The sequence below is a fragment of the Ambystoma mexicanum genome, chromosome 9, assembly GCF_040938575.1.
Source record: "Ambystoma mexicanum isolate Mex_15411 chromosome 9, UKY_AmexF1_1, whole genome shotgun sequence".
Taxonomy (NCBI): domain Eukaryota; kingdom Metazoa; phylum Chordata; class Amphibia; order Caudata; family Ambystomatidae; genus Ambystoma; species Ambystoma mexicanum.
The window spans coordinates 284,992,844-285,018,376 of record NC_090931.1 but is presented as its reverse complement, the minus strand read 5'-3'; the positions used below and the strand labels follow the sequence as shown (position 1 = coordinate 285,018,376).

At 47.0% G+C, this 25,533-nt stretch overlaps 1 protein-coding gene across 6 annotated transcripts in view; it reads left to right on the top strand.

Annotated features, from left to right (window-relative positions):
• The window catches only part of CUEDC1 (CUE domain containing 1), a 1,053,353-nt gene that overhangs the window by 634,429 nt on the left and 393,391 nt on the right, over positions 1-25,533 (top strand). For all 6 annotated transcript variants that reach the window (XM_069614650.1, XM_069614646.1, XM_069614649.1 and 3 more), the window contains one exon: positions 19,870-19,996. In XM_069614650.1, the coding sequence (XP_069470751.1) occupies positions 19,870-19,996 (127 nt within the window). The remainder of the gene's footprint in view (positions 1-19,869; positions 19,997-25,533) is intronic.

Genomic DNA, 25,533 nt, shown 5'->3' with positions numbered 1-25,533 from the left:
ACTAATGAACTACTAGATCGTGAGGCAATAAGAAAAGAAATGGGCCTAGAGCGCTTCACCAATTATATAGCGGACATATCTATGCTAGCGCCAGTAGCGGAGTCCGAACTAGGCTCTCACATGAGCCCTCGACTCTGATAACCTTAAGAAAATTTGATAGAGAAAATGTCTACCTATGTAAAAGTATGCCAAGACACGTAACAAAACTGCTATGCGATTTTTAAAGGAATGATGACTGTGTTCCGAGACACAGAGTAAACAATGGATCACCCCTGTGCAAACGAGTTGCCAAGTCAAATAGCTACCTCAGGGAGTAGAGATTTAAATAACTAAAATGACCATTCTATGTTAATGAGACCCATTCACTTAAATCATCAAAGCCCGCCCCTTCGGGCATCACCTGAAATAGAGAGGCAAGGCCCTCATGACATCTCACAGGAGAAGGCTTCACTAAACCAGGAGGAGTTTCCTGTTATTTAACGAATACTATATCTATCGGAGCCGGGGCATGAACGGACACACTGGGAAATGCGAGCCCTTCAGGCCTCCCTTAATGAAATCATGGGTAAGGTGAATAAGATTGAGGGACTCTTAGTTGCATGCAATGCTGTCGCGGTACTCACATATCCAAAAGGCAAAATTGATAAAATAGCAGCCTCCACGCAAACAAATTCCTATGCAGATGTGGTAGCTGCGAATCAGTCATTGACCCACCACCCACAAGAGATAAGACACCCTTATAACTCAAATATTGTTGGAGAACTCGATTCAAATGAGGGAATTGTCAAATAAAATGAATGAGTTACTTCTTGCTCAACAGCAAGCACCAAATAACTCAACTTGTGAAGAGAAAGCAATTGTCCCCATTTCTTGTCCCTGTGCTGTTACGCCCGATAGTCCAACTGTGCTGACGGATCTTGTTGATCTGACAGAGGGGCGAAATCAGCCGAATTCAAATAAGACCCGTGTGACCCTTCAATAATCGAGCAGGTCCAGGTGATAAAGTTCACACAGAGTCAAAAAAAATAATAGCCTGAGTGGAGAAACGTAAAGCCTTGGGTAACTTAACGAAAAAAAGATGACACCACAATTCACACATGAAAGGGCTCCAAAACATCTCTGACCACGATGTTGCCATTGATCTACAACAGCTTAATGAAGAGTCGAAAGTGCTACTTGACCTAAACCAACCCAATGGGTGTAGCGAAAATCTTCCGAGTTCTACAAGACATACACTCCCACAAGGGAACAGTGTGATGAAGTCCAAGAAGCTTTTGCTGCCAAGATTTCGAAGTCTCGTGATATTATTTTAGCCAGAAAAGAGGGGGAGTCCATTATCCCTCCAGGTAAGATAAGCATGCCGGAAGGAAGAGAGAGTTTTAGTTTCCTCCCTATATCCGAGGCAGAACTTTGCAAAGTCTTAGACAAAATGAATCTCACTTCTTGTGAGAACATTTTGCTGTCCAAAATTCTTCTGGACAACCAAGAAATCTTTGCGCCAGTATTGACAAAGATAATTAATGCTTCTTTCATGGAAGGGGTAGTGCCAAAGGATATCAAAAAGGTAACAAAAACCCCTTTAGTGAAAAAACCAGGGTTGGATCCAAAGGACCCAAGTAACTTGAGACCCATAACGAACTCAAATTTCATACTGAAGCTCCTAGATAAAATTGCTACAAACCAATTGCAAAAACATGTAGAAGACCAGAATCTACTACATGAACAGCAATCAGGTTTTCGAGCCGCACACAGCACCGAATCGGCGATGCTTGATCTTCAGACTCGTATGCTAAATCTGATAGGGATTCTTATGCTGTTCGATCTCAGCGCGGCGTTCGACCTGGTAGACCACCAACTCCTGCAGGAGGCATTGGCAAGAATTGCTGGGTGTACATCCAAGGCATTGGAGTGGCTAACTTCCTTTTTGAAGGACAGAAGTGCTAGGATCCACTGGGGTGACCTCTTTTCAGAGGCCGCCCCATCCTATATGGCGTCCCCCAGGGTGCCAGCCTGTCGCCTTTACTATTCAACCTGTACATGAGAGGTTTATGCGAGCTCCTGGAACAAATCGGCGTGTTTTTTACCAACTACGCCGACGACACACAGCTTGTGTTCAAACTTAAGGGAGAATATAGCATAGACAGCGCTAAAATATCAGAAGTGTACAACATCATTGACAATTGGATGCAATGCCACTGGATGTGTCTTAATAATAAAACAGAATTGATGATTTTTGGGACACAACATGCTAGATCCAGACTAGGGACAGATTATCATGCCTTCACCATCAAACAGGCCAGAATCCCAGTGATGCCGCAGGTTAAAACCCTAGGGATGATCGTGGAAGCCTCTCTGGGATCGGAGGCACATGTATATTATCTACAGAAAAATAACGCCTACTACATGCGACTCATGAGAGCCATAAGGCCATTTATAAACAAGGTGAATGCGGCCACTATAGCAAGAGCAGTTCTAATGTCTCGCCTGGACTATGGCAATGCCCTACTGATCGGAGCCTAAAAAGAGAGAACTTCAAAAGTATCAGGTTATGGAAAACGACGCAGTCCGCATCATTAAGAACATCAAAAAAGGGAGCATGTCACAACAGGGAGAAGATCTCTACATTGGCTTAGAGTGGAAGAAAGAATATTTTTTAAATCGATGACTATAGTACACAGATGTGTACATGGAGAAGCACCGAAGTACTTTAAGAAGTAATTTTCATTGTATATGCTCCAAAGAAGCCTCAGATCAGAGAACGAGGCCTACCTGAAGTTTCCCTGAGCAAACGCGTGCAAGGACGGGGAAAATCTTTCCCAGTCAAGGCCGCAAACTACTGGAACAAATTAACTCCAGCTCTTCGGCCGTAAGAGAACTACCTATGCTTCAGAAAACTTCAGAAAACCCATCTTTTCCAGTGAAAAGTTGGTGTCATACATGCATGCCGAGGAAAGAATGAAACGCGCTTGAACACTCTTGAACAACGGATTAACCTGGATTTTCCTTGCACCCTGATGCCTGCGGGCTACCGGTGTGTTATAAACCCCAATACGATACAATACAATAGGGACCCACTCAGGGGGGCTCAGCAATATAGAAGCTACAATTCAGAAAAAAAAATCTGCTGATTGAGACTGTCCAACGGTGATGGAAAATCTTCCATATCTTCTATAGACATACACCCCCCCCCCCAAGAAACCAAAGGTGAGTCAGAGCATCGACTCTATTGTTGTGCCCTTCTCAGTCTCCCAAAAACAGCCCCCAGTACTGCAGTTTTTCCCATCAAGAGGTTTTAAAAGAACCACTAGGGCTTCAAGTGAGGGGGTACACAGACTCCAATTGACTGCTGAGCTGAATGGTCAAACAGCTGCGCCTGTGGAGGATAGATCAGCCCAGGTTGTGGCAGTTCTGCCTGGAGATGATCTACAAAATGTGCCCAGCGCACTGTGTCAAGAATTGCATAATAGTACACCAACACAGCACAAAATGGCAAAGACATCGCAATTTGGGTGCGATATTTCAGGAGCTGAGAATGATACAATGAGGCTCACTGAGGATACTCCACCCATAATGGGATGGTTGAGCGATCCGGCGCTAAATGGTGATGCAAGGCTTAATCGGGGTGAAATTGGCATCCACAAACAACAATCTGATTTGTGGTCTTAACTCCTCTGTAATCATGAAAATGATATGGATTCAAAAAGATGATTTCCCTTACATTGGTCTGACTCCGTTCATACTCAAATCTGAGGAAGAGGCGGCTAGTGTTCTTGATACACCGCTAAAGAACGATTATGATGGTAGTGGAGCTCCTGAGCGCGCAACAAACCCTTATATCAATATACTTAAACAACTACCAGCTTTTCTTGAAGCAATTAAGGGCATATCAGTCCCTGGTCAACACAAGATAAAACCTTCAGTCAAACAACCGGTTGATTCGGTTTAGCAATGAACCATGATTAGCTATTATTTCCTGGAACTCCAGCGGTCTCAATTTTCTGAGATGGCATGCACAACTAAACCAGATGAGGCTCCCCGAAGTAATATTTCTCCAGGAAACAATGTGTACAACTGACTTCCAACTGGAAGGCTATCAGGCTTTCATCCAGCATGCTCATCGTGGCACGCTTGGTTGACCTATAGGAGGGATTGCAATCCTTCTTAATATTGCATGTTGGCCTCGTTGATGTTTAGATCTGTTCAGATTTTGGCTGTCGAGATATACATTGGTGCTGATTTTGAAATCTGCATTTTATTGGTATGCATCTACTGGAACAAAAAGAGTATGCACTTAAATCAACTTCATGATGATCTCCGAAATATTTTCGGAGGGACTTTTTCTAGGAATCCAGACAAGAAAATACTTGCCAGGGGTGACCTAAACTCTTGGTGCTATGTCATTGGAAGCTATGAAAAAATAAAAGGGCGATTTATTATTCGCAGGCAATAGCTAACGGAAATGAATGGATTGATTTATTTTTAGACTGGGATATACATATTGCGCTTATGGGAGAGGGGCCCGATCCCTGTACCTGGTGCCGGGGCGACAAGTCATCTGTTATCGACTATTATTTTTATATCTACTGAACTGTACCACTGTTATAAACCTGTGTCAATTCAAGACCCAGCAGCGAGTGATCATCTGGCGATAAAATTGGTCATCAAGCTCCCACACTACAAATATAAGAGCCTAGGATGGGTCTTATTATGCCAGACCGTCACGTTCTATCTGTAAAATGGTCGTCGATCATATGTGAAAAATTCTTGATTAAAATTAGGTCTGAGGTACATAACTGTTGGAAAACTGCTTACACAAGATGTTCTTTGATGGAATTTGAAGAGCACCTTGATCGATATATTGATTCCCACTTGACAGCTATGATAGCGCAGTCTAAGGGAGACGCTGGTCCATCGATGCTGGGTCGACACCTCTTCAACCTTGATATTGCAAGATAGAAAAATCAAAAGAACTATGCGCTGAGAGGGGGTGGCGTGGCTAACTAGCCATGGAGTAGGACGTGCCCTGCTGAAGCTGCTCCTGGTGATCCGGCGATGATCGAAGATCTGCGCACAAAAATTACCTGTCCACACTATAAATGAATGCACATATGTCGGAAGGTGTGCCCCACAACTATTGAAACAGACAAGATCGAGTGCTGCTTCACCGAGATTTTGAACTTTCAGTTTGCGGCTCCGTGGGGAAGAAGATATTCAAAATGGCAGACAACAAAGGGTTCGGAGCCCCGGCCGTGGATGCGACTGAGAAGTAAGCAGAGGGCTGGCCCGTGGTATGGTGCCCGTTCGGCCCTGTGTCCGTAGCAGCGTGTTTTTATAAAACGCCCCACCGAGTCACGCTGCAGTTGGCTGGAGCATTGCGGCGATATTGTAGCCGCGTGCTGGAGACTTTCTGAGCGTACAGGCAGAAAGGATACAAGCATTGATGAAGCCGGGAGACGTATGAGGGGCTGCGCAGCTGGCTGGATACATTCTAGCTCGGAAATCGTATATGGAGGCGGAGGCAAGCCAGTGGAAGCGGCGACTCCCTGCTTTCATGTAATAACACGAAAGTGATCTCTTGATTATACTTTGTAGCGGAGGCAGCAGCCGTGCCGCGAGGATTTATTGTTCAGACACGAACAGCATGTCGCGAATGACAACACGTATCAGTGTGGGAGCCGCGCTGGGGAAGAGGAGCCAGCGAAGCTAAATGAACGCATGCTTGCATAATGCTGAGGCTGGATACTGGGAGTAACGGCTGCTGGCCACTGTGGCTGGCGAATAGGTACCTTGCAGGCACGGAACCCTGCAGCAGTGCCCACAGAACAAGGTAATTGAAATCCAGGGAAAGAGGAAGAACCTTCCTGGGAGACACAGGTTCAAGCCATTGATGTGTCATTGACGCCTCACAATATAGAGGGGTGTATGGATAAATAATAGTTGCGAACAGAGCTGCAAGTGAAAAGGCAGCAAGGCCCGCAGAATAAATGCTTAAATTACAGTGGGGCACAGAATGCCATACTGGACAGAACAGGCGCCCTACACGCTGGGGCTCATATTGGTCCGCAATGGGATATGGGAGCCGGCCTTACTAACTTGTAGAGGAACACGCATTGGGGAACTGAACCAATCTGATAGCATTACCTCCAGGAGCAGTTTAGACCCACGCCATAAAGAAAGGTCCGCACTAACACGCTGCTGGTTGCCGGAGCAAGATCAGAAGTATGGCGTTAGACTCATAGCACTAAGCGCCACACAAGCTTGAAGTATGGTGGTGGCGAAGGAGTAGGTACACCGAGAGACCTTTGGGAACAGTTGTAGAGGGTATTGTCTACAACAGTCAGATCAGGTAGGTGGGAGGATACAACCCACTTGAAGTTGCGACGCGGCGCAGGCTGCCAACTGCTGCAGCCCTCTGGGGGGGGGGGCGGCGCTCCCGGGCCCGGACTGTTCTGGTGACGCCACAGAAACATTGGGAACTTGAACGACACGGAGGGACCGGACCTGTACACGCATACAGGGTTGCAGGATGTTGGTGAAAGGACTCCGGACAAAGAGCAAACAACCCACAATGGAGGCCTTTACCAAGATGCCGCGAACTCCCACCGCCCCGGTACAAAGTTCGGCGACAACCTGGGTGGATGATACTCCAAAGGGAGGAAATCATCAGGTCCTAGCAGCGATAACGGAGCGGAGTACCAAATGGGGGACAGCAATGGCGGATCTACGCGCAGCTCTGGAGAACAAAATAGGCGCAGTGGGGATAGAAATCAACCTGCTGTGGCAAGATGTCAGAGCGCTGTCAGAAAGAACCAGTGGTCTAGAGAGTGTGGTGAAAACCAACACGGAAACCGGCACAAATAATACGAAGGAGGTCCACATATTAAAGCAGCAGGTGGCAAATCTTGAGAACCGAGCAGAATAAGTGGAAGCGAGGGCGAGACGGAACAACATCCGTGTGGTTGGCTTGCCAGAGGGAGAAGAAGGCCAGGACCTCACGGATTATGTGGACAATATGATCCTGCAAGAAATGGGAGCAGACAAGCTTTCGCAGGGGTTTACGGTTGAACGAGCACATCGGGCCCTTATGAGGAAACCATGACCTGGGGCCCCACCTCGAGCAATAATTGCAAAGATCCTCAATTACAAAGACAGAGAGAAGATCCTGGAGTATTTTCGCAAAGGTGGAATGATAGCAAGGGCATCTACCAACATCACGGCGTACCCTGACTACACTATGTTGGTGCAAAGATAGCGGTATAGCTATGTTGCGGTCAAGAGGAGACTGTGCATGGCTGGTATTAAATACATGTTGCTGTACCCTGCGAAGCTAAAAGTCTTGCATAAAAGTAGAGCGCTCTTTTTTGATACCCCAGAGGAAGCGGGGCTGTCCGGAGCGAGATGAAGATCGGGATCGTCAAAAGCATAAGTGAGGAGGGTGTATTGTGGATATTTAGGGGATAAACGGGAGGGGAGTCCTGGTAACTGCATTATGGACCTTTTGGACTCACTGACCCTGTTGGACTGGAATATAGTGAATAAAATGCACCAGTAATCTGTGTAGCACTAGGGGTAGTGAATTTGAAGTAAGCAGGAGCAGCAGGATTAAGGCAACCTACCCCCAGGAATAAGTAGTAAAGCGGCCATTAAGGTGACTTCACCCTGCTGAGCCGCGAGTACAGGCTATTGCCAGAAAGGGCTAGATGCGGGGGTGCCTGAGATCGAGGGATGGAGCTGGGCAACAGTTGGGGAGGGTGTTGTTGGGACAGGGAAGGGAGGTGGGAGGGAGGGAGGCAGGGAGCGGTTTGTTGTGTTTTAGATAAGGAGAGTTTAAGTTGGGGAAACAAGCCTATATAGATGAGTTAAGCAATTGGATTTGGATTATACAGGAGAAGGGAGAAGTGGGATTCTGCCATGGGGGGACCTTAAAGTAGTTACCTGGAACGTCAGGGGGCTCAATAGTTATTTGAAGAGGAACAAGGTCATGCTATACCTGCGTAGACAGAAGATAGATATAGCCTTACTGCAAGAGACGCATCTGACGCGAGACAAGATGGAGCTGACTGGGAAGAAATGGAAGGGGACTCTGGTGGGTTCGTCATACTTGGTGTGTGCCAGGGGAGTGATTATCTGGGTGGCGCCACACGTCCCATTCCAGATGCTACAGACACTGGTTCAGATGGATGGGGGAGGATGGTCATAATGAGGGGGTTGGTGGAAAATAGGGAGATAAGTGTTGTAAATACGTACGCCCCGAATCAAAATACAGCGACATACTTTAAAACATTGTGTAATAACCTCAGCATGTGTGTGGGGAGTGCAGTGATTTGGGGGGGGGGACTTTAACTGCGTATTAAACCCTAAAGTAGACAGATCAGATGTGAAAATGGATAGACCTGCCCCAGCTGCTAAAGCGTTGCAGACACTGCTGAATGACTTTGGGTTTGAAGATGCATGGAGGGCGTGACACCCCCCAGAGAGGCATTATTTGCACTAGCCTGCCCCGCAACAATTACATACAAGGCTAGATTATGTCTTTGTCACACCAGAGATAATGGCAGAGACCACGTACGTTGAATACAAAGCGAGGGTCCTTTCGGACCACTCGCCTTTGATCTTCAGGTGGCAATATCGTCCCTCGAGGGCGAGGATACCGACATGGTGCCTCAGAGCAGAGGCGCTGAGAGACCTTCTTTTTAGGGAGGATATGAGGGAGGAGATTGTCAACTATTTTGAGACAAATGCTGGCAGTGTGGACTCGGCTGCAACATTGTGGGAGGCCTTCAAGGTAGTGATGAGGGGGGTAGCTATAGCAAAATCTAAAGGATTGCAAGGAGGGATCCTGGCTGACCTGCGGGAATCAGAGAGTGAATTGGAAAGGGCGCTGGAGGGAGGAAATAATACTAAAGACACAGAACTGATACTCAGGCTGCAGCAGAAATGTGCTGGGCACTGGGAGAGACTGTGTAACCTCAACTACAAAAAATATATAGAGAGATGCCGGAGACGATGAACCAGGGAGGATTTTGGCATGGCTATGTAAGAGTGAAACCCCTAGACCTACGATCAGAACGATAACAAGAGAAGACGGAAGGGTGGTTGACACCCAAGAGGAGTCAACCAGGAGTTTGCAGACTTACAGGCGGCTATATGGTGATGATGGGGAGGATAATCGCGCGACGATAGAAACATTGGATCACATAGGATTGCCGCAGATTAGTGCTGAGGAAAGAGAGGAGCTGGATGCCGGATCACTTTAGAGGAGCGAGAGGAAGTGGTGAGACAGTTGCCCACTAGTAAGACCCTGGGGGCTGATGGACTCCCAAGTGAATTCTATAAAACATTTAAAGGAGAGGTGCTTCACCTGCTGTTGGATATGCTAAATGAGGCATTTGAGCTCGGCAGACTGCCAGAGTCACTCAGAGAAGCGATTATAATACCGCTACCCAAACCAAATAAGCCTGGGCATAGCTGTGGTTCATACAGACCCCTATCAATGTTAAATGAAGACAGTAAAATACTGACAGCCGTTTTGGCAAATAGATTGAGGAGGGTCATTGGTAAATTAATACATCCTGATCAGACAGGCTATTTCCCTAATAGAAACATATCCAACAATCTTAGAAGGCTCCACAGTCATAGAATATGGAAACGAGAATGAAGGTGAACTAGCAATTGCGTCACTCAACGCAATAAAGGCCTTTGATTCGGTCAAATGGCCATGGCTGTGGCGGCCCTGGCTGGCTATGGGGTGGGTCCTGGATATTTACAGTGGGCTAAGATGTTATATAGCGAACCACTGGCTAGAGTTAAAACTGGAGCAGTGATATCGGAAAGGTGGCAACTCCGTAGGGGCACCAGACAAGGCTGCCCATGGTCCCCTATGCTCTATATATTGGCCCTGGAACCCTTAGCGATCTACTTGAGGCAACAATATGATACAATAGGCATCGCTGTGGGGGGTGGGGGTTGAACGACATCTGATATCCTTATATGCAGATGATGTGCTGTTGTATCTACGACATCCGGAGGAAAACCTCCAATACATTCTGGAAGTAATGGAAATATATGCGGGGATGTCTGGTATAGCGGTGAACCCTCAGAAGTTCAGCATGTTCCCATTATATGGATATAAAGGGATCCCCTTGAAACAACTACCGGTGTTACAGATACCATGGGTGGTTAGCACATTTCGCTATCTAGGGATAGATGTATACCACACGGTGGAAGAGGAGCATAGGTGTAACACAGAGGTAGCCATTAAGAAAATTGAAAACTGCATGAGGTTCTGGGTAAAGCTGCCTTTAGCAATGCTGAGGCGTGGGGCGATGTTGAAGATGCTGGTCCTGCCTAGGCTCCTGCACTACTTTGGGAATATCTCGCACTGGATACAAAAGAAGTTCTTCACTAGATTGGACAGTATGTGAAGAGGCTTCCTGTGGCATGGAACACGGAACAGAGTGGCCCTCTGGAAGCTACAGAATTTCTGTGAGAGGGGGTATTAAACTGCCTAATTATGAAGTCTATTATGTGGCAGGCCAGCTGTAATACGTGGCCAAATGGCTCTCTGAGGAGAGTACCTCCGAATCCAGGTTGTTCAGGCAGGATTGTGCCCCATTTTACTTAAGAGAGATTATGTGGCTGCCCAAAGCAGAATTGGAAGGGCGTCCCAAGATGATGGCACTTGGATGGAGGATGTGGCACAGGGCCTGCCAGATAATGGGGAGCCCTCCCCCGTGTCCCCCCCCCCCCTCCCAAATACCACTGGTTGCACTAGTGGGTGGAGAAAAGCAACTACGGATGATGATCAGAAACCATTGGGAACCGATTGGAATATCGACCGTGGGAGATATGTGGCAAGAGGGGACCATAATAGATTTTGAGGTGTTGAGGGAGGAAACTGGGCTACATACAGGCCAGTATATCACGTATTATAGACTGGTGCGGAGAATTAAGGGAGCGTGGCCTGGACCGGTACTGGAGGAAGAACCAGATGTTACTATAGACATAATATGACATAGCGGGGGGGGGGGTGGGCACGAGATATCTAGAATATACAAGATGGTGATGTCTAAAGTGGGTAAAGTGGGGAAGGAGGTAGTACAATTGAGACAAGACTGGGAAAGGGAAGTGAGAGCCCCGATGGATGATGGGATGTGGGAACGAGCCCAAGGGTATCACAGGAAGGTGTCGAGGAATGCTAGACTAAAGCAGATACAGCTGTATATCACGCACAGAGCGTATATGACACCCCAGAGGATATCTAGGTTTAAAAATGGAGGACGGCAAGCATGCCCCAAATGTGATGAAGAGAATGTGGGTATGGTGCACATGTTTTGGTCATGCCTGGTTATCGAGCGCTTCTGGAGCGAAGTGGCACACAAGCTAGCAGAAAGAGGTATTAAGATTGAGGTGGATACAGTATGGTCCTGCTTGTTAGGGGGGGTTCCCTAGGCCACGGAAACTTATGTGAGCAAACTAAAGGACCTGGCATATGTACTCGCAAAGAGAAGAATTGCCATGGGATGTAAGACATGCCACAAACCACGAGTGGGAGGTATGGTGGAAGGATTTGCAGAAATGGGCGGAGGCAGAAACTATGGTATGGCAGGAAGCTAGCAAATTAGTGGGGCGGGGGGGAGGAGGAGGCGGAGACCCTGATGGCATGGAAATTATTAATAGCAGAATTATTAGGGTCAATGCTAGACCAGCGGAACCCATGGAAAGGAACATCCTGTCGCAAGACGAGGGTACAGAGCATTAGAGGAAGTGGGCTTGTAATAGGGGGTTGGGATATGGGAAGCAGTGAACACAAACAAGTGATGTATAATTGAAATGTTATTTTATGCACTGGAAGTTTGGTTTGTATTGTATGTTTAAATATTTAATAAAAAATGTTTTAAAAAAACTATGCGCTGAGAACTAAGGAAGCAAATTTTGCTGTTTGCTCTCATACGAGAAAAAACCTGTTTAGTCAAACAATCCTACAAAAATAAATACTTAAGGAAAGCAATTATCATTGCAGATAATCAAAAACAGTATCCTTCATTTGTTGAAGCAAGATACGTGCCAAGTCTGGGCTACGCTTCTTGTGATTTGCGCTCAATCAGAAAAGATGTTTGAACCTGTAATTTCTGCCCAAGTATGGGCGACTTATATGTATACAAAATACGCTCTCCCTGAACATTTCAAATGCTTATCCAATAGGTGTCGGAGGTGGTGGTTCAAGAGCGCTCCCCTTGGACCATAGAGAATATCAGAGATGCAATCCAGCAGATGAAAAATTCCAAAGCCCCGGATCCTGATGGTCTCCCAGCTTGTCTATACAAAGCTGATCCTAAACTCTGGGCAAAAATACTGAAAGTCAAATTTGAAAATGTTTACTGCGGTGGACTCATTCCAATTTCTTGGTCCACAGCGATAATCATTCCAATATATAAAAAAGGACCACCAGAAAATCCTGCAAATTTTAGACCCATTGCATTAACGGTTGTATCATTTAAGATCTTTTCCCTCTTACTGCTAAAACAGATCCAACAGTTTATAGATATACATTTCCGCCATACTTGATGGAAGCATCCCGCAGAGTTCCCTAGCTTCAGGCCATAATTTTGCTAATATTAGTAATATTTCCCGGTTTCTTCCATTCACACATCGAGTCATCGAAGCTCGATGCCAGCCCGGAGAAGAAAAACAACTGTCGAGAGCTGCACGACGGACTTGGGCCTCGAAGGCCTCTGTCCCCGGCCCGGACCTTGGAAGACCTCTGGCCTCGGCCCCTACAAGTAGGGAGAGTGGGGGGTGGTACATACTCTTCACTCACATATATATACATATATTATATTCCTACACACACTAGCCCTCTGTCACAGGGTGCGTATGGAGGATACCCCTTTCCAATTTTGCCCCAAGTGAAACCGAAAGTACCCTTGGATTGATAGACACTCCACCTGTAACCTCTGCTTGTCGAGGGACCACCCCGAGGCGAACTGCAGAGCGTGTAGCCGGTTCAAGGCTGAGACTCTAAAGACAATTTTGACCAAACGTTGGGCCCACCACGCCAGGCAACTTGAGGCCATGGAAGCGGAGGGCACCTTCAGTGATGGCAGCGACACCGTACTATCGGATGGCGAGGGCAATATGGCATCGAAAGACAGCCAAGTGCAAGTCCGCGACCTCGGAAGATTGTCCGGCAGGGCGGCTATGGGAAACACACCCGGCGACGCGAGCGCTACCCACACCACTTCCACTAAACACTTGAATTCCAACCGAGACTCGACGCGCGCGTTGAGTTCTCGGAAAGAGGCACACAAAGAACGGTCCACCGAATCGGTGTCCTCTGGGCGTTCTCGGTCAAGATCGCCGCATGACACCAGACAACCATCCACTGTTGCCAAGAGTGCCTCACTCACCAAAGTTATGGAGGTACGATCGTCGGAAGACGAAGCCGACCTCCACCCCAAGCCGCACTCCAGGAGTCGGTGTCCGCAGACCGCACGACGGCTGCTCCCTTTTCCTGACGTTCTCACTCTGAGGAAAGGGACATTGCTCCCGATTTTCGACGCCAGACATCGAAAAGCTCTGAGAAGGTCAAAAAACCAGGGAAGCACTCAGCAATCTACCCAAGGTTACAACAGGGGTAACAAAAGGGGCCGTAGTGAGGGAAGAGGCAGCCCCAGTAGAGGCGGCACGCCTCCCGTAAAACAGTGACGCCGCAATCAGGGTCCCTTCCCACGCATCTCCAGTAGGGGGACGCATTACCAACTTCACCCAAGCTTGGGAAGGGATCACATCAGACAGATGGGTGCTGTCCACAGTGTCCGCAGGCTACTGCATAGAACTGCTCGAGCGTTCCCGGAACCACCCCCCATGGCAAAAAGTACATTCCTTGGACCACCAAAAGATCCTCCTCGAGGAGATCGTCAATCTTCTAGAAAAGGGCGCGATCGAACTTGTCCCAGGAAAACAGGTAAACAAGGGTATTTATTCAACTTACTTCCTTGTGCCAAAAAAAGATTTGACAATGCGCCCAGTTTTAGACTTACGCCCTGCAAACAAGTATGTCAAGCCAGAAAAATTTCGTATGACTACTCTCCAAGAGGTAATCCCCCTCCTAAAAAAGGGGGATTACATGGCAACATTGGACATGAAAGATGCCTATTTTCATATTTCCATGTTCCCAGCGCACAGAAGATTCTTGCGCTTCAAAGTGGACAGTCAGCACTACCAGTTGAAGGTGCTGCCCTTCGGTATAGCCTCGGCTCCAAGGGTATTCACCAAGGATCTGGCAGTGGCGGTGGCACACCTACACAGGGAGGCAATCCCAGTGTACCCTTACCTGGACGACTGGCTCATTACAGTGACAACCCCAGTAATTTGCATTTCAAACATTCAAAGAACGATCGACCTCCTCTTCGAATTTTCTCCATAAACCAGAAAAAATCAAGCCTGGTGCCAAGCAGCTCCAAACAGTTCCTGGGAGCTGTCCTAGACACTTGATGGGTTGGCCTTTCCATCGGAGGAAAGAATTTGGAATCTACCACTGCAAATTCCTCTATATCAACCCGGTCGCCAGATAATGGTGCGCAAAGCGATGCGTTTGCTAGGCATGATGGCGTCATGTATTTACCTGGTCCCCATGCGTGCCTGCGCATGCGTCCCATGCAAGAATGGTTGGCAAAACAGTGGTCTCAGGCAAGTGGTCAGTGGGACGATCTATTGATCGTTTCGCCAACACTGGTACAAAGTCTTCACTGGTGGACAAGAGAACCTGTCAAAGGGGAAACCCTTTTACAATCCAGGAGTACAGGCTGTAGTCACTACAGATGCATCCCTGTCAGGGTGGGGGAGCACACCTCCTTCACCACACAGCTCAGGGTCCCTGGTCTCACAGAGTGACCAAGAATCATATCAATCTGCTAGAGCTCCTGGCAGTATTCAGAGCACTTTGAGCGTTCGAACCCCACCAGTTGAAACTATCAGTGCAAATCTTAACAGACAGCACAACAGCAATGTTTTACCTAAACAAACAGGGAGGGACTCATTCGCCAAATCTGTCCAAGCGTGCCCAGAAAATGTGGATATGGGTACTCAGACGGAACATTTAGCTGTCATCGCAACATGTTCCAGGAAATCTCAATTCACTAGCGGACGCTTTAAGCAGAGATCTCCTTCCAGTAGAACACGAATGGTGTCTACACAGAGAAGTCGTAGAAGACATCTTCTCACAGTGGGGTTTCCCCACTACAGACCACAAGCGAAAACAATGTCCAGGATTCGCATCCAGGTTTCCACAGCCAGACTCCAAGGGGAACGCCCTGTGGGTGGACTGGTCAGGGATGTTTGCCTACGCTTTTCCACCAACCCCTCTTTTGAGGAAGGTGGTCAACAAGATGCACAGGAAATCGACGACGCTCATCCTAGTTGCTCCCATGTGAGCGAGGCAACCGTGGTTCCCACACCTACGCAGACTAGCCGTGTGCAAACCCATCAGACCCCCGTGCTGGCACAACCTACTGTCCCAGCACCAAGGACAAACAGTACACCCTCAACCCAACTCAATGAACCTGGCAGCATGGCTCCTGAAGTCCTAAAGTTTGGACATCTTATTTTACCACAGGGATGTATGGACATCCTAAAAGAATCTAGGAAACCAAACACAAGGTACTGTTACTTTGATAAATGGAAAAGATTCGTTATCAGGTGGCAGAATAAGCAAATCAACCCAGTTGATTGCACTCCTTCCAATATTGTCACCTACATGCTCCACCTGCTGGACGCAGGCCTGGTATTTAACTCACTGAAAGTACATCTAGCAGCGCTATCTGCCTACGCCACTTCCCACAGCAAGGTTTTGTGGTGGAAGGTACCAGTGGTTAAAGCCTTCATGGAAGGGGTAAAGAGACTCCACCCTCCAATTTCTAACCCACCACCTGGTTGGGACCTTAATGTGGTGCTTGCTAAACTCATGGGCCCACCGTTTGAACCCATGCATAAAGCCATTCTCAAACACCTGACCTATAAAACTGCCTTCTTAGTAGCCGTTACATCCATAAGAAGGGTCAGAGAAATTCAGGCTCTGTCGGTGCAGGATCCTTTCTTTACGGTTCATAAGGATAAACTGGTTCTACATACACACCCTAGGTTTTCACCTAAGTTTATTTCTAAATTCCATGTTAACCAGTCCATTGAGCTCCCGGCTTCCTTCCAGAAACCCAAGAGCTCTGCTGAGGTGAAACTACACACTCTAGATGTGCGAAGAGCGGTCCTCTACTATGTAGACAAGACCAGGTCGCTAAGGAAAACAGATCAACTATTTGTCTCCGTAGCTACAGTTAAAGAGGGAGATTGCATCTCTAAAGGTGCCATCTCTAAGTGGATTGTAAATTGTATCCAACTGTTACTCCCTTTATGAAACAACTCTGCCTTTTACGTCTAGAGCCCACTCTACAAGAGGCATTGGGGCCACTCTGGCTTTCATTGCAAATGTACCATTTGCAAAGCAGCTACTTGGAGCTCTATTCACACTTTTACTCAGCACTACTGCATTGACGCTCATTCCAAGACAGATACCCAAGTGGGACAAGTGGTTCTAAGACATCTGTTTGCTCAGGACCCTTCTCACATCCCACCTCCTTCTAATACTGCTCACTAATCTATGCACAGCATGTGATCTAAGCAGATTCCATAAGCCTCAGAAGAGATGCATTACTCGCTGTAATCGTATTTCTGATGCATGTATCTGCTTAGATTCACATGCGACCCACCCTTCCTCCCCTTTGAGAGAAGGCGCATGGATCCTTGTAGTCTTATCTTCCTTCTATCTGCTTGGATAATCTGTACTCACGCTACTCCTCATGCTACCTCATGTCAGAAAAAATACAATCGGAGGGTCCTGCACGCGTGAGGGATCATGGGTACAGTGGACGTCACACTAGGGATAGTATTACTGGCACGCCCTGTGTCGACGCCCATTTTCGAGTTTTGAAAAACCAGCTGTAATACTCTGCAGCGTCCACTAGATGTCGGCCTATGCACAGCATGTGAATCTAAGCAGATACAAGCATCAGAAATACGATTACAGTGAGTAATGTATCTCATCTCATGCCCAGGTGGGCTTTTGAAAATCAATGGGTTGCCCGCTCAATGCCACCATCCTCCAACATTTACAAGCACAGACCAAGCAGGCCGATATTGGAGCAGTTATATGGCATCCCTAGATATAACAGCAGCATTTGATTCTGTAATCCGATCTGGCTTATGGGAGAAAATGCTTAAAAAAGGCTTCCCTAAAGCCTTGGTTACGATGATTGCAAAACTTCATTACAAAACCAGCTACAGGATTAGATTAAACCGCCAGGGAGCCCTTAGCGAAAAAGTCAACACTGCCATTGGAGTAAAACAGGGCTGCAACGTGGCGGCAGTGTTGTTCAACTTGTACCTTTCAGACCTAGATAACGACTGGAGTAATTTAATAAGTTACCCTGTAAACCTTGGTTCATTAAAACTTGACTGGATCGCATTCTAAGATCTGTTATTTTTTGACAAAACACCTTTAAGGCTCCAGCACAAATTAGATCAATTTGCAGTCTTTGCCTCAAAACATAACCTAGAGGTGAACCAGACCAAACCGAACATTATTATTTTCGCAGATGGCAGACGCAAACTTACAAAATTCTCCTGGACATTAAACAACATGCTGGTGGTGTATACGCCATCAATTCGATAACTTGGATACACCTTAGCTGGTAATTACTCGGCCAAAATGTGGACAGCTTTGATTAAAAGCAAACTTAAACCATTGACTTCAGAAATGAAAATCGTGATGCGCAGATATTGTATGTTTTCACTTGCTCCACTGATTCAATTTTACATCCTGAAGGTTGAACCGATTGTATTATACTGTTTAGACATATGCAGTAGTGAGATTGCGGAACAACTTGATATTATGCAGGGTTGTTTGTGGAAAAATGTGCTAGGTTTGTCACGTGCAATCCCCAACAGCATTATATGTCATGAATTAAATCTATTGCCGTTATCAGTCAAAAGAGAGTGGCGTAGTCTGAGAAACTATATTAAAATTCTGATGCCTCATAAAGATTTGCAATATGAAGATTTCAATCGGATTGCTAAAGAAAAGAAGGTCCGATCTTTGAACATATACTGCGATAGAATGTCTGGTATACTCCATGATATAACGTAAGCAAAGATGATCTATGTGCATATTTACCTTCATGCAAAAAGAAGTTTCAAGAATACTATTGGTGTATACAATCGGACCGAATAGGGACTTACCAGTCATACTTGAATACAAGACTTATCGCAGAAATGGGGACACAGACCCCTGTATTTGATACAATTTCCTTGTCCCAAAGCCAGGAAAATGTATATGTGATTCAAACTTAATCAGTTTCCCACTCTAGATAAGATCAAAAATAGGAACACCCTGAGTGGGGTCCAATTGGATAGGATATGTCGATTTTCTTCCAAATGTTACTGTGTTGAATCATTGAAGTATCTTGTTATGTTGTGTTCCCACTTTAAGCAGCAGAGAGATAGGATTTTGAACCGCTATCTGAGTAATGAAGGGCCATTCACCAGAGAGAATATATGCAACCAAGGTATGAGGGGCGACAGCAAGAGTCTTAATTTAGCATTTGTTCAATTACTATGTTATTGACAAGGAGTTATCTGTAAAATTGGAGGAGTATTCAAGACCTTAATATTATGGATTGTTTGAATTTTATATACATGTTTAGTGCTGCTAAATATGTTTTGACTTGAATTATGGACAATCATTATGTTTTATAAGAGGAACTGACAAATCATTTTAAATGTATTAATGAAATGAAGTGGAAATTGTAAATAACTCAAATGAATTTTTCATTTATGTAATACAACCTTTCATAAATCCTTGTAAAGGATTTTTTTTTAAAACCAAACAATTTTAAAAAAAAGTTCTTTTTTGTTTAATGCCCACAGATAAAAGTACTTTTCCAGTAAAAAAATAATTTTCATTGGTTTAGCAATTCGTATAAAAGTTGAAATTATATTTGAGTAGATTGTTGTACCAATGTTGTTCTTACCTTGAGAAGGCTTGCACAACTAGTGCTAGAGAGAATGTTTAGTGTGCATGAGATTGTTTTTATTAACCTCTGCCTCTTCCTCTATCTCTTTGTACAAGAAGGTGGTTTCTTAAAGATTCAATACCAAATCTACAAATAATTTACTTGAGGTTAAAGATGATGTTGAACACTGACTCGCTGTAGTTGCAACCCAAGGGACACTTTTCCATCCTGCTGGACATCTGTCCTGATCAAGGAACCGCCTGATGCAATGACATGCAGTTCGAGAGGGTCTGGAAAGAGCAAACCTGCTCCCTACCCACAGAAGATTGTTGAGCATTCAGGGTAGGGCTCTTAGCATCAGTAAGGATGCGCTCCACAGGAAATCGGAAGGTGAACAAGTTAGGTGGCAAGATATAGATAATAGGTTGTACTGGAAACCGATTCCAGGAGACCACCACCAAGTATTTGTCTTGGTGACACCTGTTGTTGATGGACAATTGGCAGGTTTTCACTTGTATATGCCTTTGACTGTCTGGTCTTTTATTGTCTTTTGACTCCAAGCAGGTGCAGGCTTTTTTGACCTGCGGGTTACACTATAGGAATAGAAAGGAATAATTAGTGTAAATACTCTAACTTTTGCATTACTGACTCATTTTAATTTTGGCGGTGCTGTTGCTACCATATTTGTTTCAGAGCCTTTCTTTGCTCAGTGTTATGATCTGGTCATCTGAAGCGGGAATATATTGGAAATAAATGAACACCCATTTGTTTTACTTTTCTTGTACCCTTTTTCTTTGGCATACAGAATCGATGTACAGAACTCCAGTGTCCCACCGACCCACAGACGTTACAGGAACTGGAACCCCCCATTACTGGGCAACCTGCCAGATGACTTCCTGCGCATTTTACCCCAGCAAATGGACAGTGTGCAGGTGAGAGCCGTAACACTTCTCAAGCAGTAGGGAGCTGTAGGCCCCATGCTCTCATAATGTGAAAGAGGAGCCAGTTAACCTTCGATGCGTCTGCCTCAATACCACACTATTGGTACAGCAGAGCATTTTGGAACTGTGCAGCGGACCAATGAATCTTCCTATATCTTGGCCCAGGAAGCACATCTGCCACCTTGCTATTAATTATGATGGTGAAGGTTGTGCTCAGTGCCGAGTTATGATGTGCGAATAGCAGTCAGCCCTAAATGGAAGGTTTAATATTCCATTGCATCATTTGTACATGTGTTTTATAGCTATTGTTTTTTGATTGCTGTTATAAATCATGAAAGCACTGATGAGAAACTTTCACCCAACTGAATTCCATGCAGCTTTATTCAGCGGGTACATGTTGAAAGCTTGAACCTTTGTGAGCAAAGTGAATGCTAACAGAAGTATATGAAGTCTGATTTTATTCTGAACTGCTTCTCTTTCCCATTTGAGAGTCGTGATGTCTTGCGGGATGCTGCTGAGCATCTGTTCATCCCATGCCATGGACAAGAGTTTTATTTACCACTTAATCATTTATTTAGCATAATAATCTGTTGTCTATGCAAAGGTGTGGTGATGCTTTTAGACCCATACTTGGGATGCAGGAATAAGGAATAGGAGAAGCAACTCCCCAATAGGATGATTAAAATCCAAGTTAATGTGCGGTTTTGAATTTCCCTCGAACAAAATGTAGTGACAAATCTGTGGATGTCCTTTTTTCCCTTGGGAGCGCCCATTCTCTTTGGAACATCAGTGATCATCTCGAGAGAGTGCTGTATTTTGACAATAACCTACCAGCCCACACACACACACACACACACACACACTCCTCTCCTATCCAGTTCTCCTCGATACCAGACGCACCTTTGTCGGTAGGGTTGAAACTTCAGTCCCATTTAAAAGTACTGGGAAGATGAAGCACAGGAACTCCCTAGATAGAGCCTCATTACCAAGTACTGAGACAAAGAAGATAATAATCTGCCTAAGGGAGATTAGTATAGGTACTGGGACGGGGAGGAGGAACGGAACCAGGAAGGAATTCTCCCAAGAGCCACAAGGAGTGGTCTAGTGGTTGCCGGCTACTCATTGGTTCCAGTAGAGTAGAAAAGGAAGAGCGACTCAGGAAGAAAGTATCAGGCCCTCCCTGGAGAAACTTCAAGAGCCATTATGGTGCAGGAAGTAAGGAAGCTGACCGGACCACCAAGAAGGGAGCAGGAAGGACCAGGGCCGATCCAGAGTGCAAGGACCACAAGGCAACCTTGTGAAGAAAAGCTCCCAGCATTCCTGAAGCCTGGGAAGTGCATGGAGAAAAGGCTGTGCTTCCCGGAAGATGATTTCAGCAGCCGGGTTCCCAGGCGGACCAGACGTCGCAGCAATGCTCCATAAAGGTATGGGGGACACTTGGGCTGGCTGGTGGGAACAGAAGAAAGTGCAGTCGGTATCTTCATAGTCCCAGTACCTGGGAAGAGGTGAACCAGGTCTGCCAAAAAAAAGAGGCCAATCTGAAGAGGTCTGGCGCCCACCACACAAGATTAACACAAGTCATCTTCTTGTGGCAGTACTTGGGAGTAAAGGGCCCCAAGGACCCTAAGCCAAAAAAGGCATCTGGTACCCACCACACTAGAGAGATAGACGAGTGTGCTTCCTCGTGAAAGTACTTGGGAGGACAGGGCTCCAATTATCCACAGGAGATGACCAAGCCAAGGTCGGGGACCCACTTCCAAAGAGGAAGAGCATCACAATCGCTCTTCCTCATCGCTGTACCTGGGAAGAGGCAAACCAGGTCTGCCAAAAGAGGAACTAAAAAGATGTACAGGTGTGGGACCCGCTCTTATGAAAAGAAGGGAACTCACAGAGCAGTTTCCTAAAGACCATGCTTGGCAGGGAAGTGAACCAAGTTTGCCCAAGAAGAAAGAGGAGCCTGACATTTTGAACTTTGTTAAGCCTGACATTGCGCACTTCCGACGACGGCAGCAAGCAGGAAAGTTCCATGGAAGCTCTGTGAGCTTCTTACCCCCTGGAGCTCTGGTAGCCGATATATGGTGGGAAAATTGTAGCAACTCCCATAACCCCTGGAGAGTTGGGGAAGCTTGTGAGACCTGCCTGATATGAAAAATTAGGAGCGAGATGCCCGGGAAGGATGTTTTAAATGCAAGATAACCCTCTGAAGCGGTGGCAAAATGTTGCCTTGTACACTGAACAGAGCATTGGTGCGGTGCACTGCAGAGGTGAGGGGCATGTTGGTGTAAAGGGACCTTGGTGGAAACCATACAGTTAAGGGATCTCCCATCTCACCTCCCTCTGCCCCCTGATGGAGTGAAACTGGCCAGACAGACCCAGTCTGATAACAAGGGGGAGCCTGGAAAGGGGAGCGGAGCACCAGAGGGAACAGTCTCGTGAGAGGTGTGTTGTGCTCTGGATTTGCCAGATAGGAAGCCTGTGGTGCTCCTTGGTGGTTTGTCCGTAAGCAATGCTACCCTGCTGCATTCAAGTTTAATGGTGGCTTGGAACACTGAGGGAGCGGTCCCCGACAGCAGGAGACTAGGGGTTTGGTAGCTGTACAAACTGCAGGATGGTGTTGGTATGAAGTGATATCATGCCAAAACTGCACTCGATCCCTTGCCACTCTCTGGACTGAAGCAGGTCTCTGCTGGAGGTGGCATCCCAAACCTGGGACGATCCTGAGCTGTGAAACTGGAGATATCACTGCCAGCACGTTGTGGCCTGCAGAGACGGCACAGGCCTCCCACAGCCTTACGCGTACCAAAGACAACGACCCTGGGAATATCTCGGCCCGCGGCACAGGTGAGCGGGGTCGTAATTGAAACCCGGGGCCGTGCGGTGATAAAGCAAACCCGCTTGAAGCAGAATGGCTCAGGGGGCCATCAGACAGTGCGGTTCATTGCAGACCTTGGCGGCCTGGACAAACTTCAATCCCAGGGGGGGATAAGAAGGCTGCTACTGTGTAACATCACAAGGGCGGAGTCCTCCATCTCAAAAATCAGAACATGCAGCACACCAGTGCCTGGGCATTCCCCCCGCCTTACCTGCACAGCAGCCATCACTGGCCTAATCACTCCCCTGGCTCCATAGACCACAAAAGAAGACTTGCAGCAGTTGGGTAATGGATCAGTAAGACTGCCTGTGTGACACTCCCATCACAGATTACTAAATTCCCCATTTTCAGAATGGTGAGAGCAGCCACCTGTACTGCGTAGTGCTCTTCCTTTGACCGACTGAAGCTGCCACGACCCTCGCCCAAAACCCACTCTGGCAAACCCATTGGCCAGGTAGAGTCAGGACTCGGGCCTCTAGAGCCTGGCATCCTCTTCAAAAGCCCTCATGGGGCCAGTCCTGGCGCCTGTGGCGCCAGGCTCATACGCCATGAAAAACAATGTGCTTGGGAACTGCTTTATTGTATTGTCAGCCAACATGGAGGCATCCACATAGCTTGGTTCCTGGGAACCAAGCTATGCGGTCTAGTGTTTTGGGTGTGGTAGCCTACGGACTACTTTACCTGGACTATTTTGTTGGGGCTATTTAAACCACACACGAACAAGACAACACGCTTTGCGTTACTTTGCAGCTTACAATGCGACGCTCACCGTGTCCAGGTATTCCCCCCCGAACCTCGGAGAAGCAGAACCTGCAAGGAGACAAAAGGAACAACATTAGCAGCAGCATCTTACCTACAGTCTTCATCTTTAGCCACTCGCAGCTCCCGAGAACAGCTTCATCGAATCTGCACGCCTCCCGGACAGAACGACCTGAAAGAGGAAGATAGAGGCAACATTAAAGAAAGCAGCAGAGATATTTGCAAATTACGAACTGCTCAAAAGGCTTACCTGGCTGGTCGCCTCTCGGCTGGCACCACTCCGGACATTCCACTCACGCTGACGAACACTGCGACCTACAAGGAAGGAAAACACAGGTTAGCAAAGGCAAGAATTCGCAGCGCTGCGCATAGCGCTTACTTACCGCATCATAGCGCTCTTAATGCGCGATCATTTACCAACGGGGCTCAACCAAGCCAGTTCGCCATGCTGAAGCTCTGCATACCTAAGGGAGAAAGAGACATTTTAAACAAAGAAAGGCATGCAGGATAGCAACAATAATAAAGAACAGCAATAAGACCTACCTGAACAACATCAAACGGGCTGGCCTCAGTGAAGTAACTGGACCGCACACACCCACGAAAGACAACAAGCCCTGGCAAAGAAGGCAGGACGGAGAGCACGCCTAACTCTACCACAAGGTGAGGAGAGGTCCCCAGAGGGGCTGAAATCATACAGGGGTGGAGGGAGCATACTTACCCCGGTCGGTCAGTCTTGAACACAGTCCTCCTGTATTTGCAGGCAGAACCTTCCCCGCAGACCACATCTGGGCAAAGCTGAGAAGTATACCAGCGAGTAACCCGGCTGGGTGGCGTCCCTGTGGATACCAGGTGAGCGTAACAGAAGCGTTCAAGTAAATGGAAGTTGGCATGAGAATGAACACCCGCTCTTAAAGCCTAAAGATGTCGGGCGGCCCTATCTGCAGAGGGGTGGGGGAGGGGGGCTTAGCAACAGGTTGCACTATGGACACTAAATGTGGAGCTGCACCAGAAGCAGAGCAGCGCAACACCCCTTTCGGCAACCTATGTGTCGTCATGCACCGGATTCATCTGTGCCTGTCTTGCTGCTAGGCCGCCTGGTGAGTTCATCGTGCTTTGTGCAGTTTCTCTGTCTCTCTCTCCCCCTTCAATCTCTCTGCCCTCTCCCTCCATGGTGCTCTCCATTTCCCCCATTTACTTTAACTGCAATCTGCTGGTCTCCAAACCTGGCCTGCCTATCGCTGACACCTACGTCAACGCTTCTTCCTGGCAGACTGTCACAGACATCCTCTTTGTTGCTCCTTCTTCGGACCTATGGACTCTCCACATGGTCTCTGTCCTCTCCCCTTTCTCTTTGTCGCCCATTAATAGTGGCACCAGATGGGAAGTACTCTTGGCATGCTTCTCATCCTCTAGGTCCATCATCAATGTCCATCAGAAGCTCACTGTAATGACCCAGGACACTCAGCCCAACCTCCTCCTCCTCCTCCTGATGAGCGTCTTCCGTCTCATCAACTTCCTCCCTTCTCCTGCTACTCCTGTCTGCCACCCCTCTTGCCCCTTCTCCACCACCGACAGGCATACCACATCCCTGTACCTCTCCTTGGAAGACCTTCAAGGATGGTAACCAGCTTCACCTAGCTACCCTCTACTCTCGCTCTGCTGTTAAACACTCCTCTGATGTCGGTCTCCTTCTTGAAGACTTTGAACTTGAAGTTGTCACTCTCACTGAGAGGTGGTTCACTGCCAGCTCTGTCACTGCTTTTGACACACTCCTCCCTGAGGGCTACAAGCCCAGGCCTAATCGATCTTGAGGTAGAGTGGCCTTGATCTTCCTTGAATGGGTCCCTGCTACAATCATTCCCACTTAGACCTACACTTCCTTCGAATGCCTCGCCTG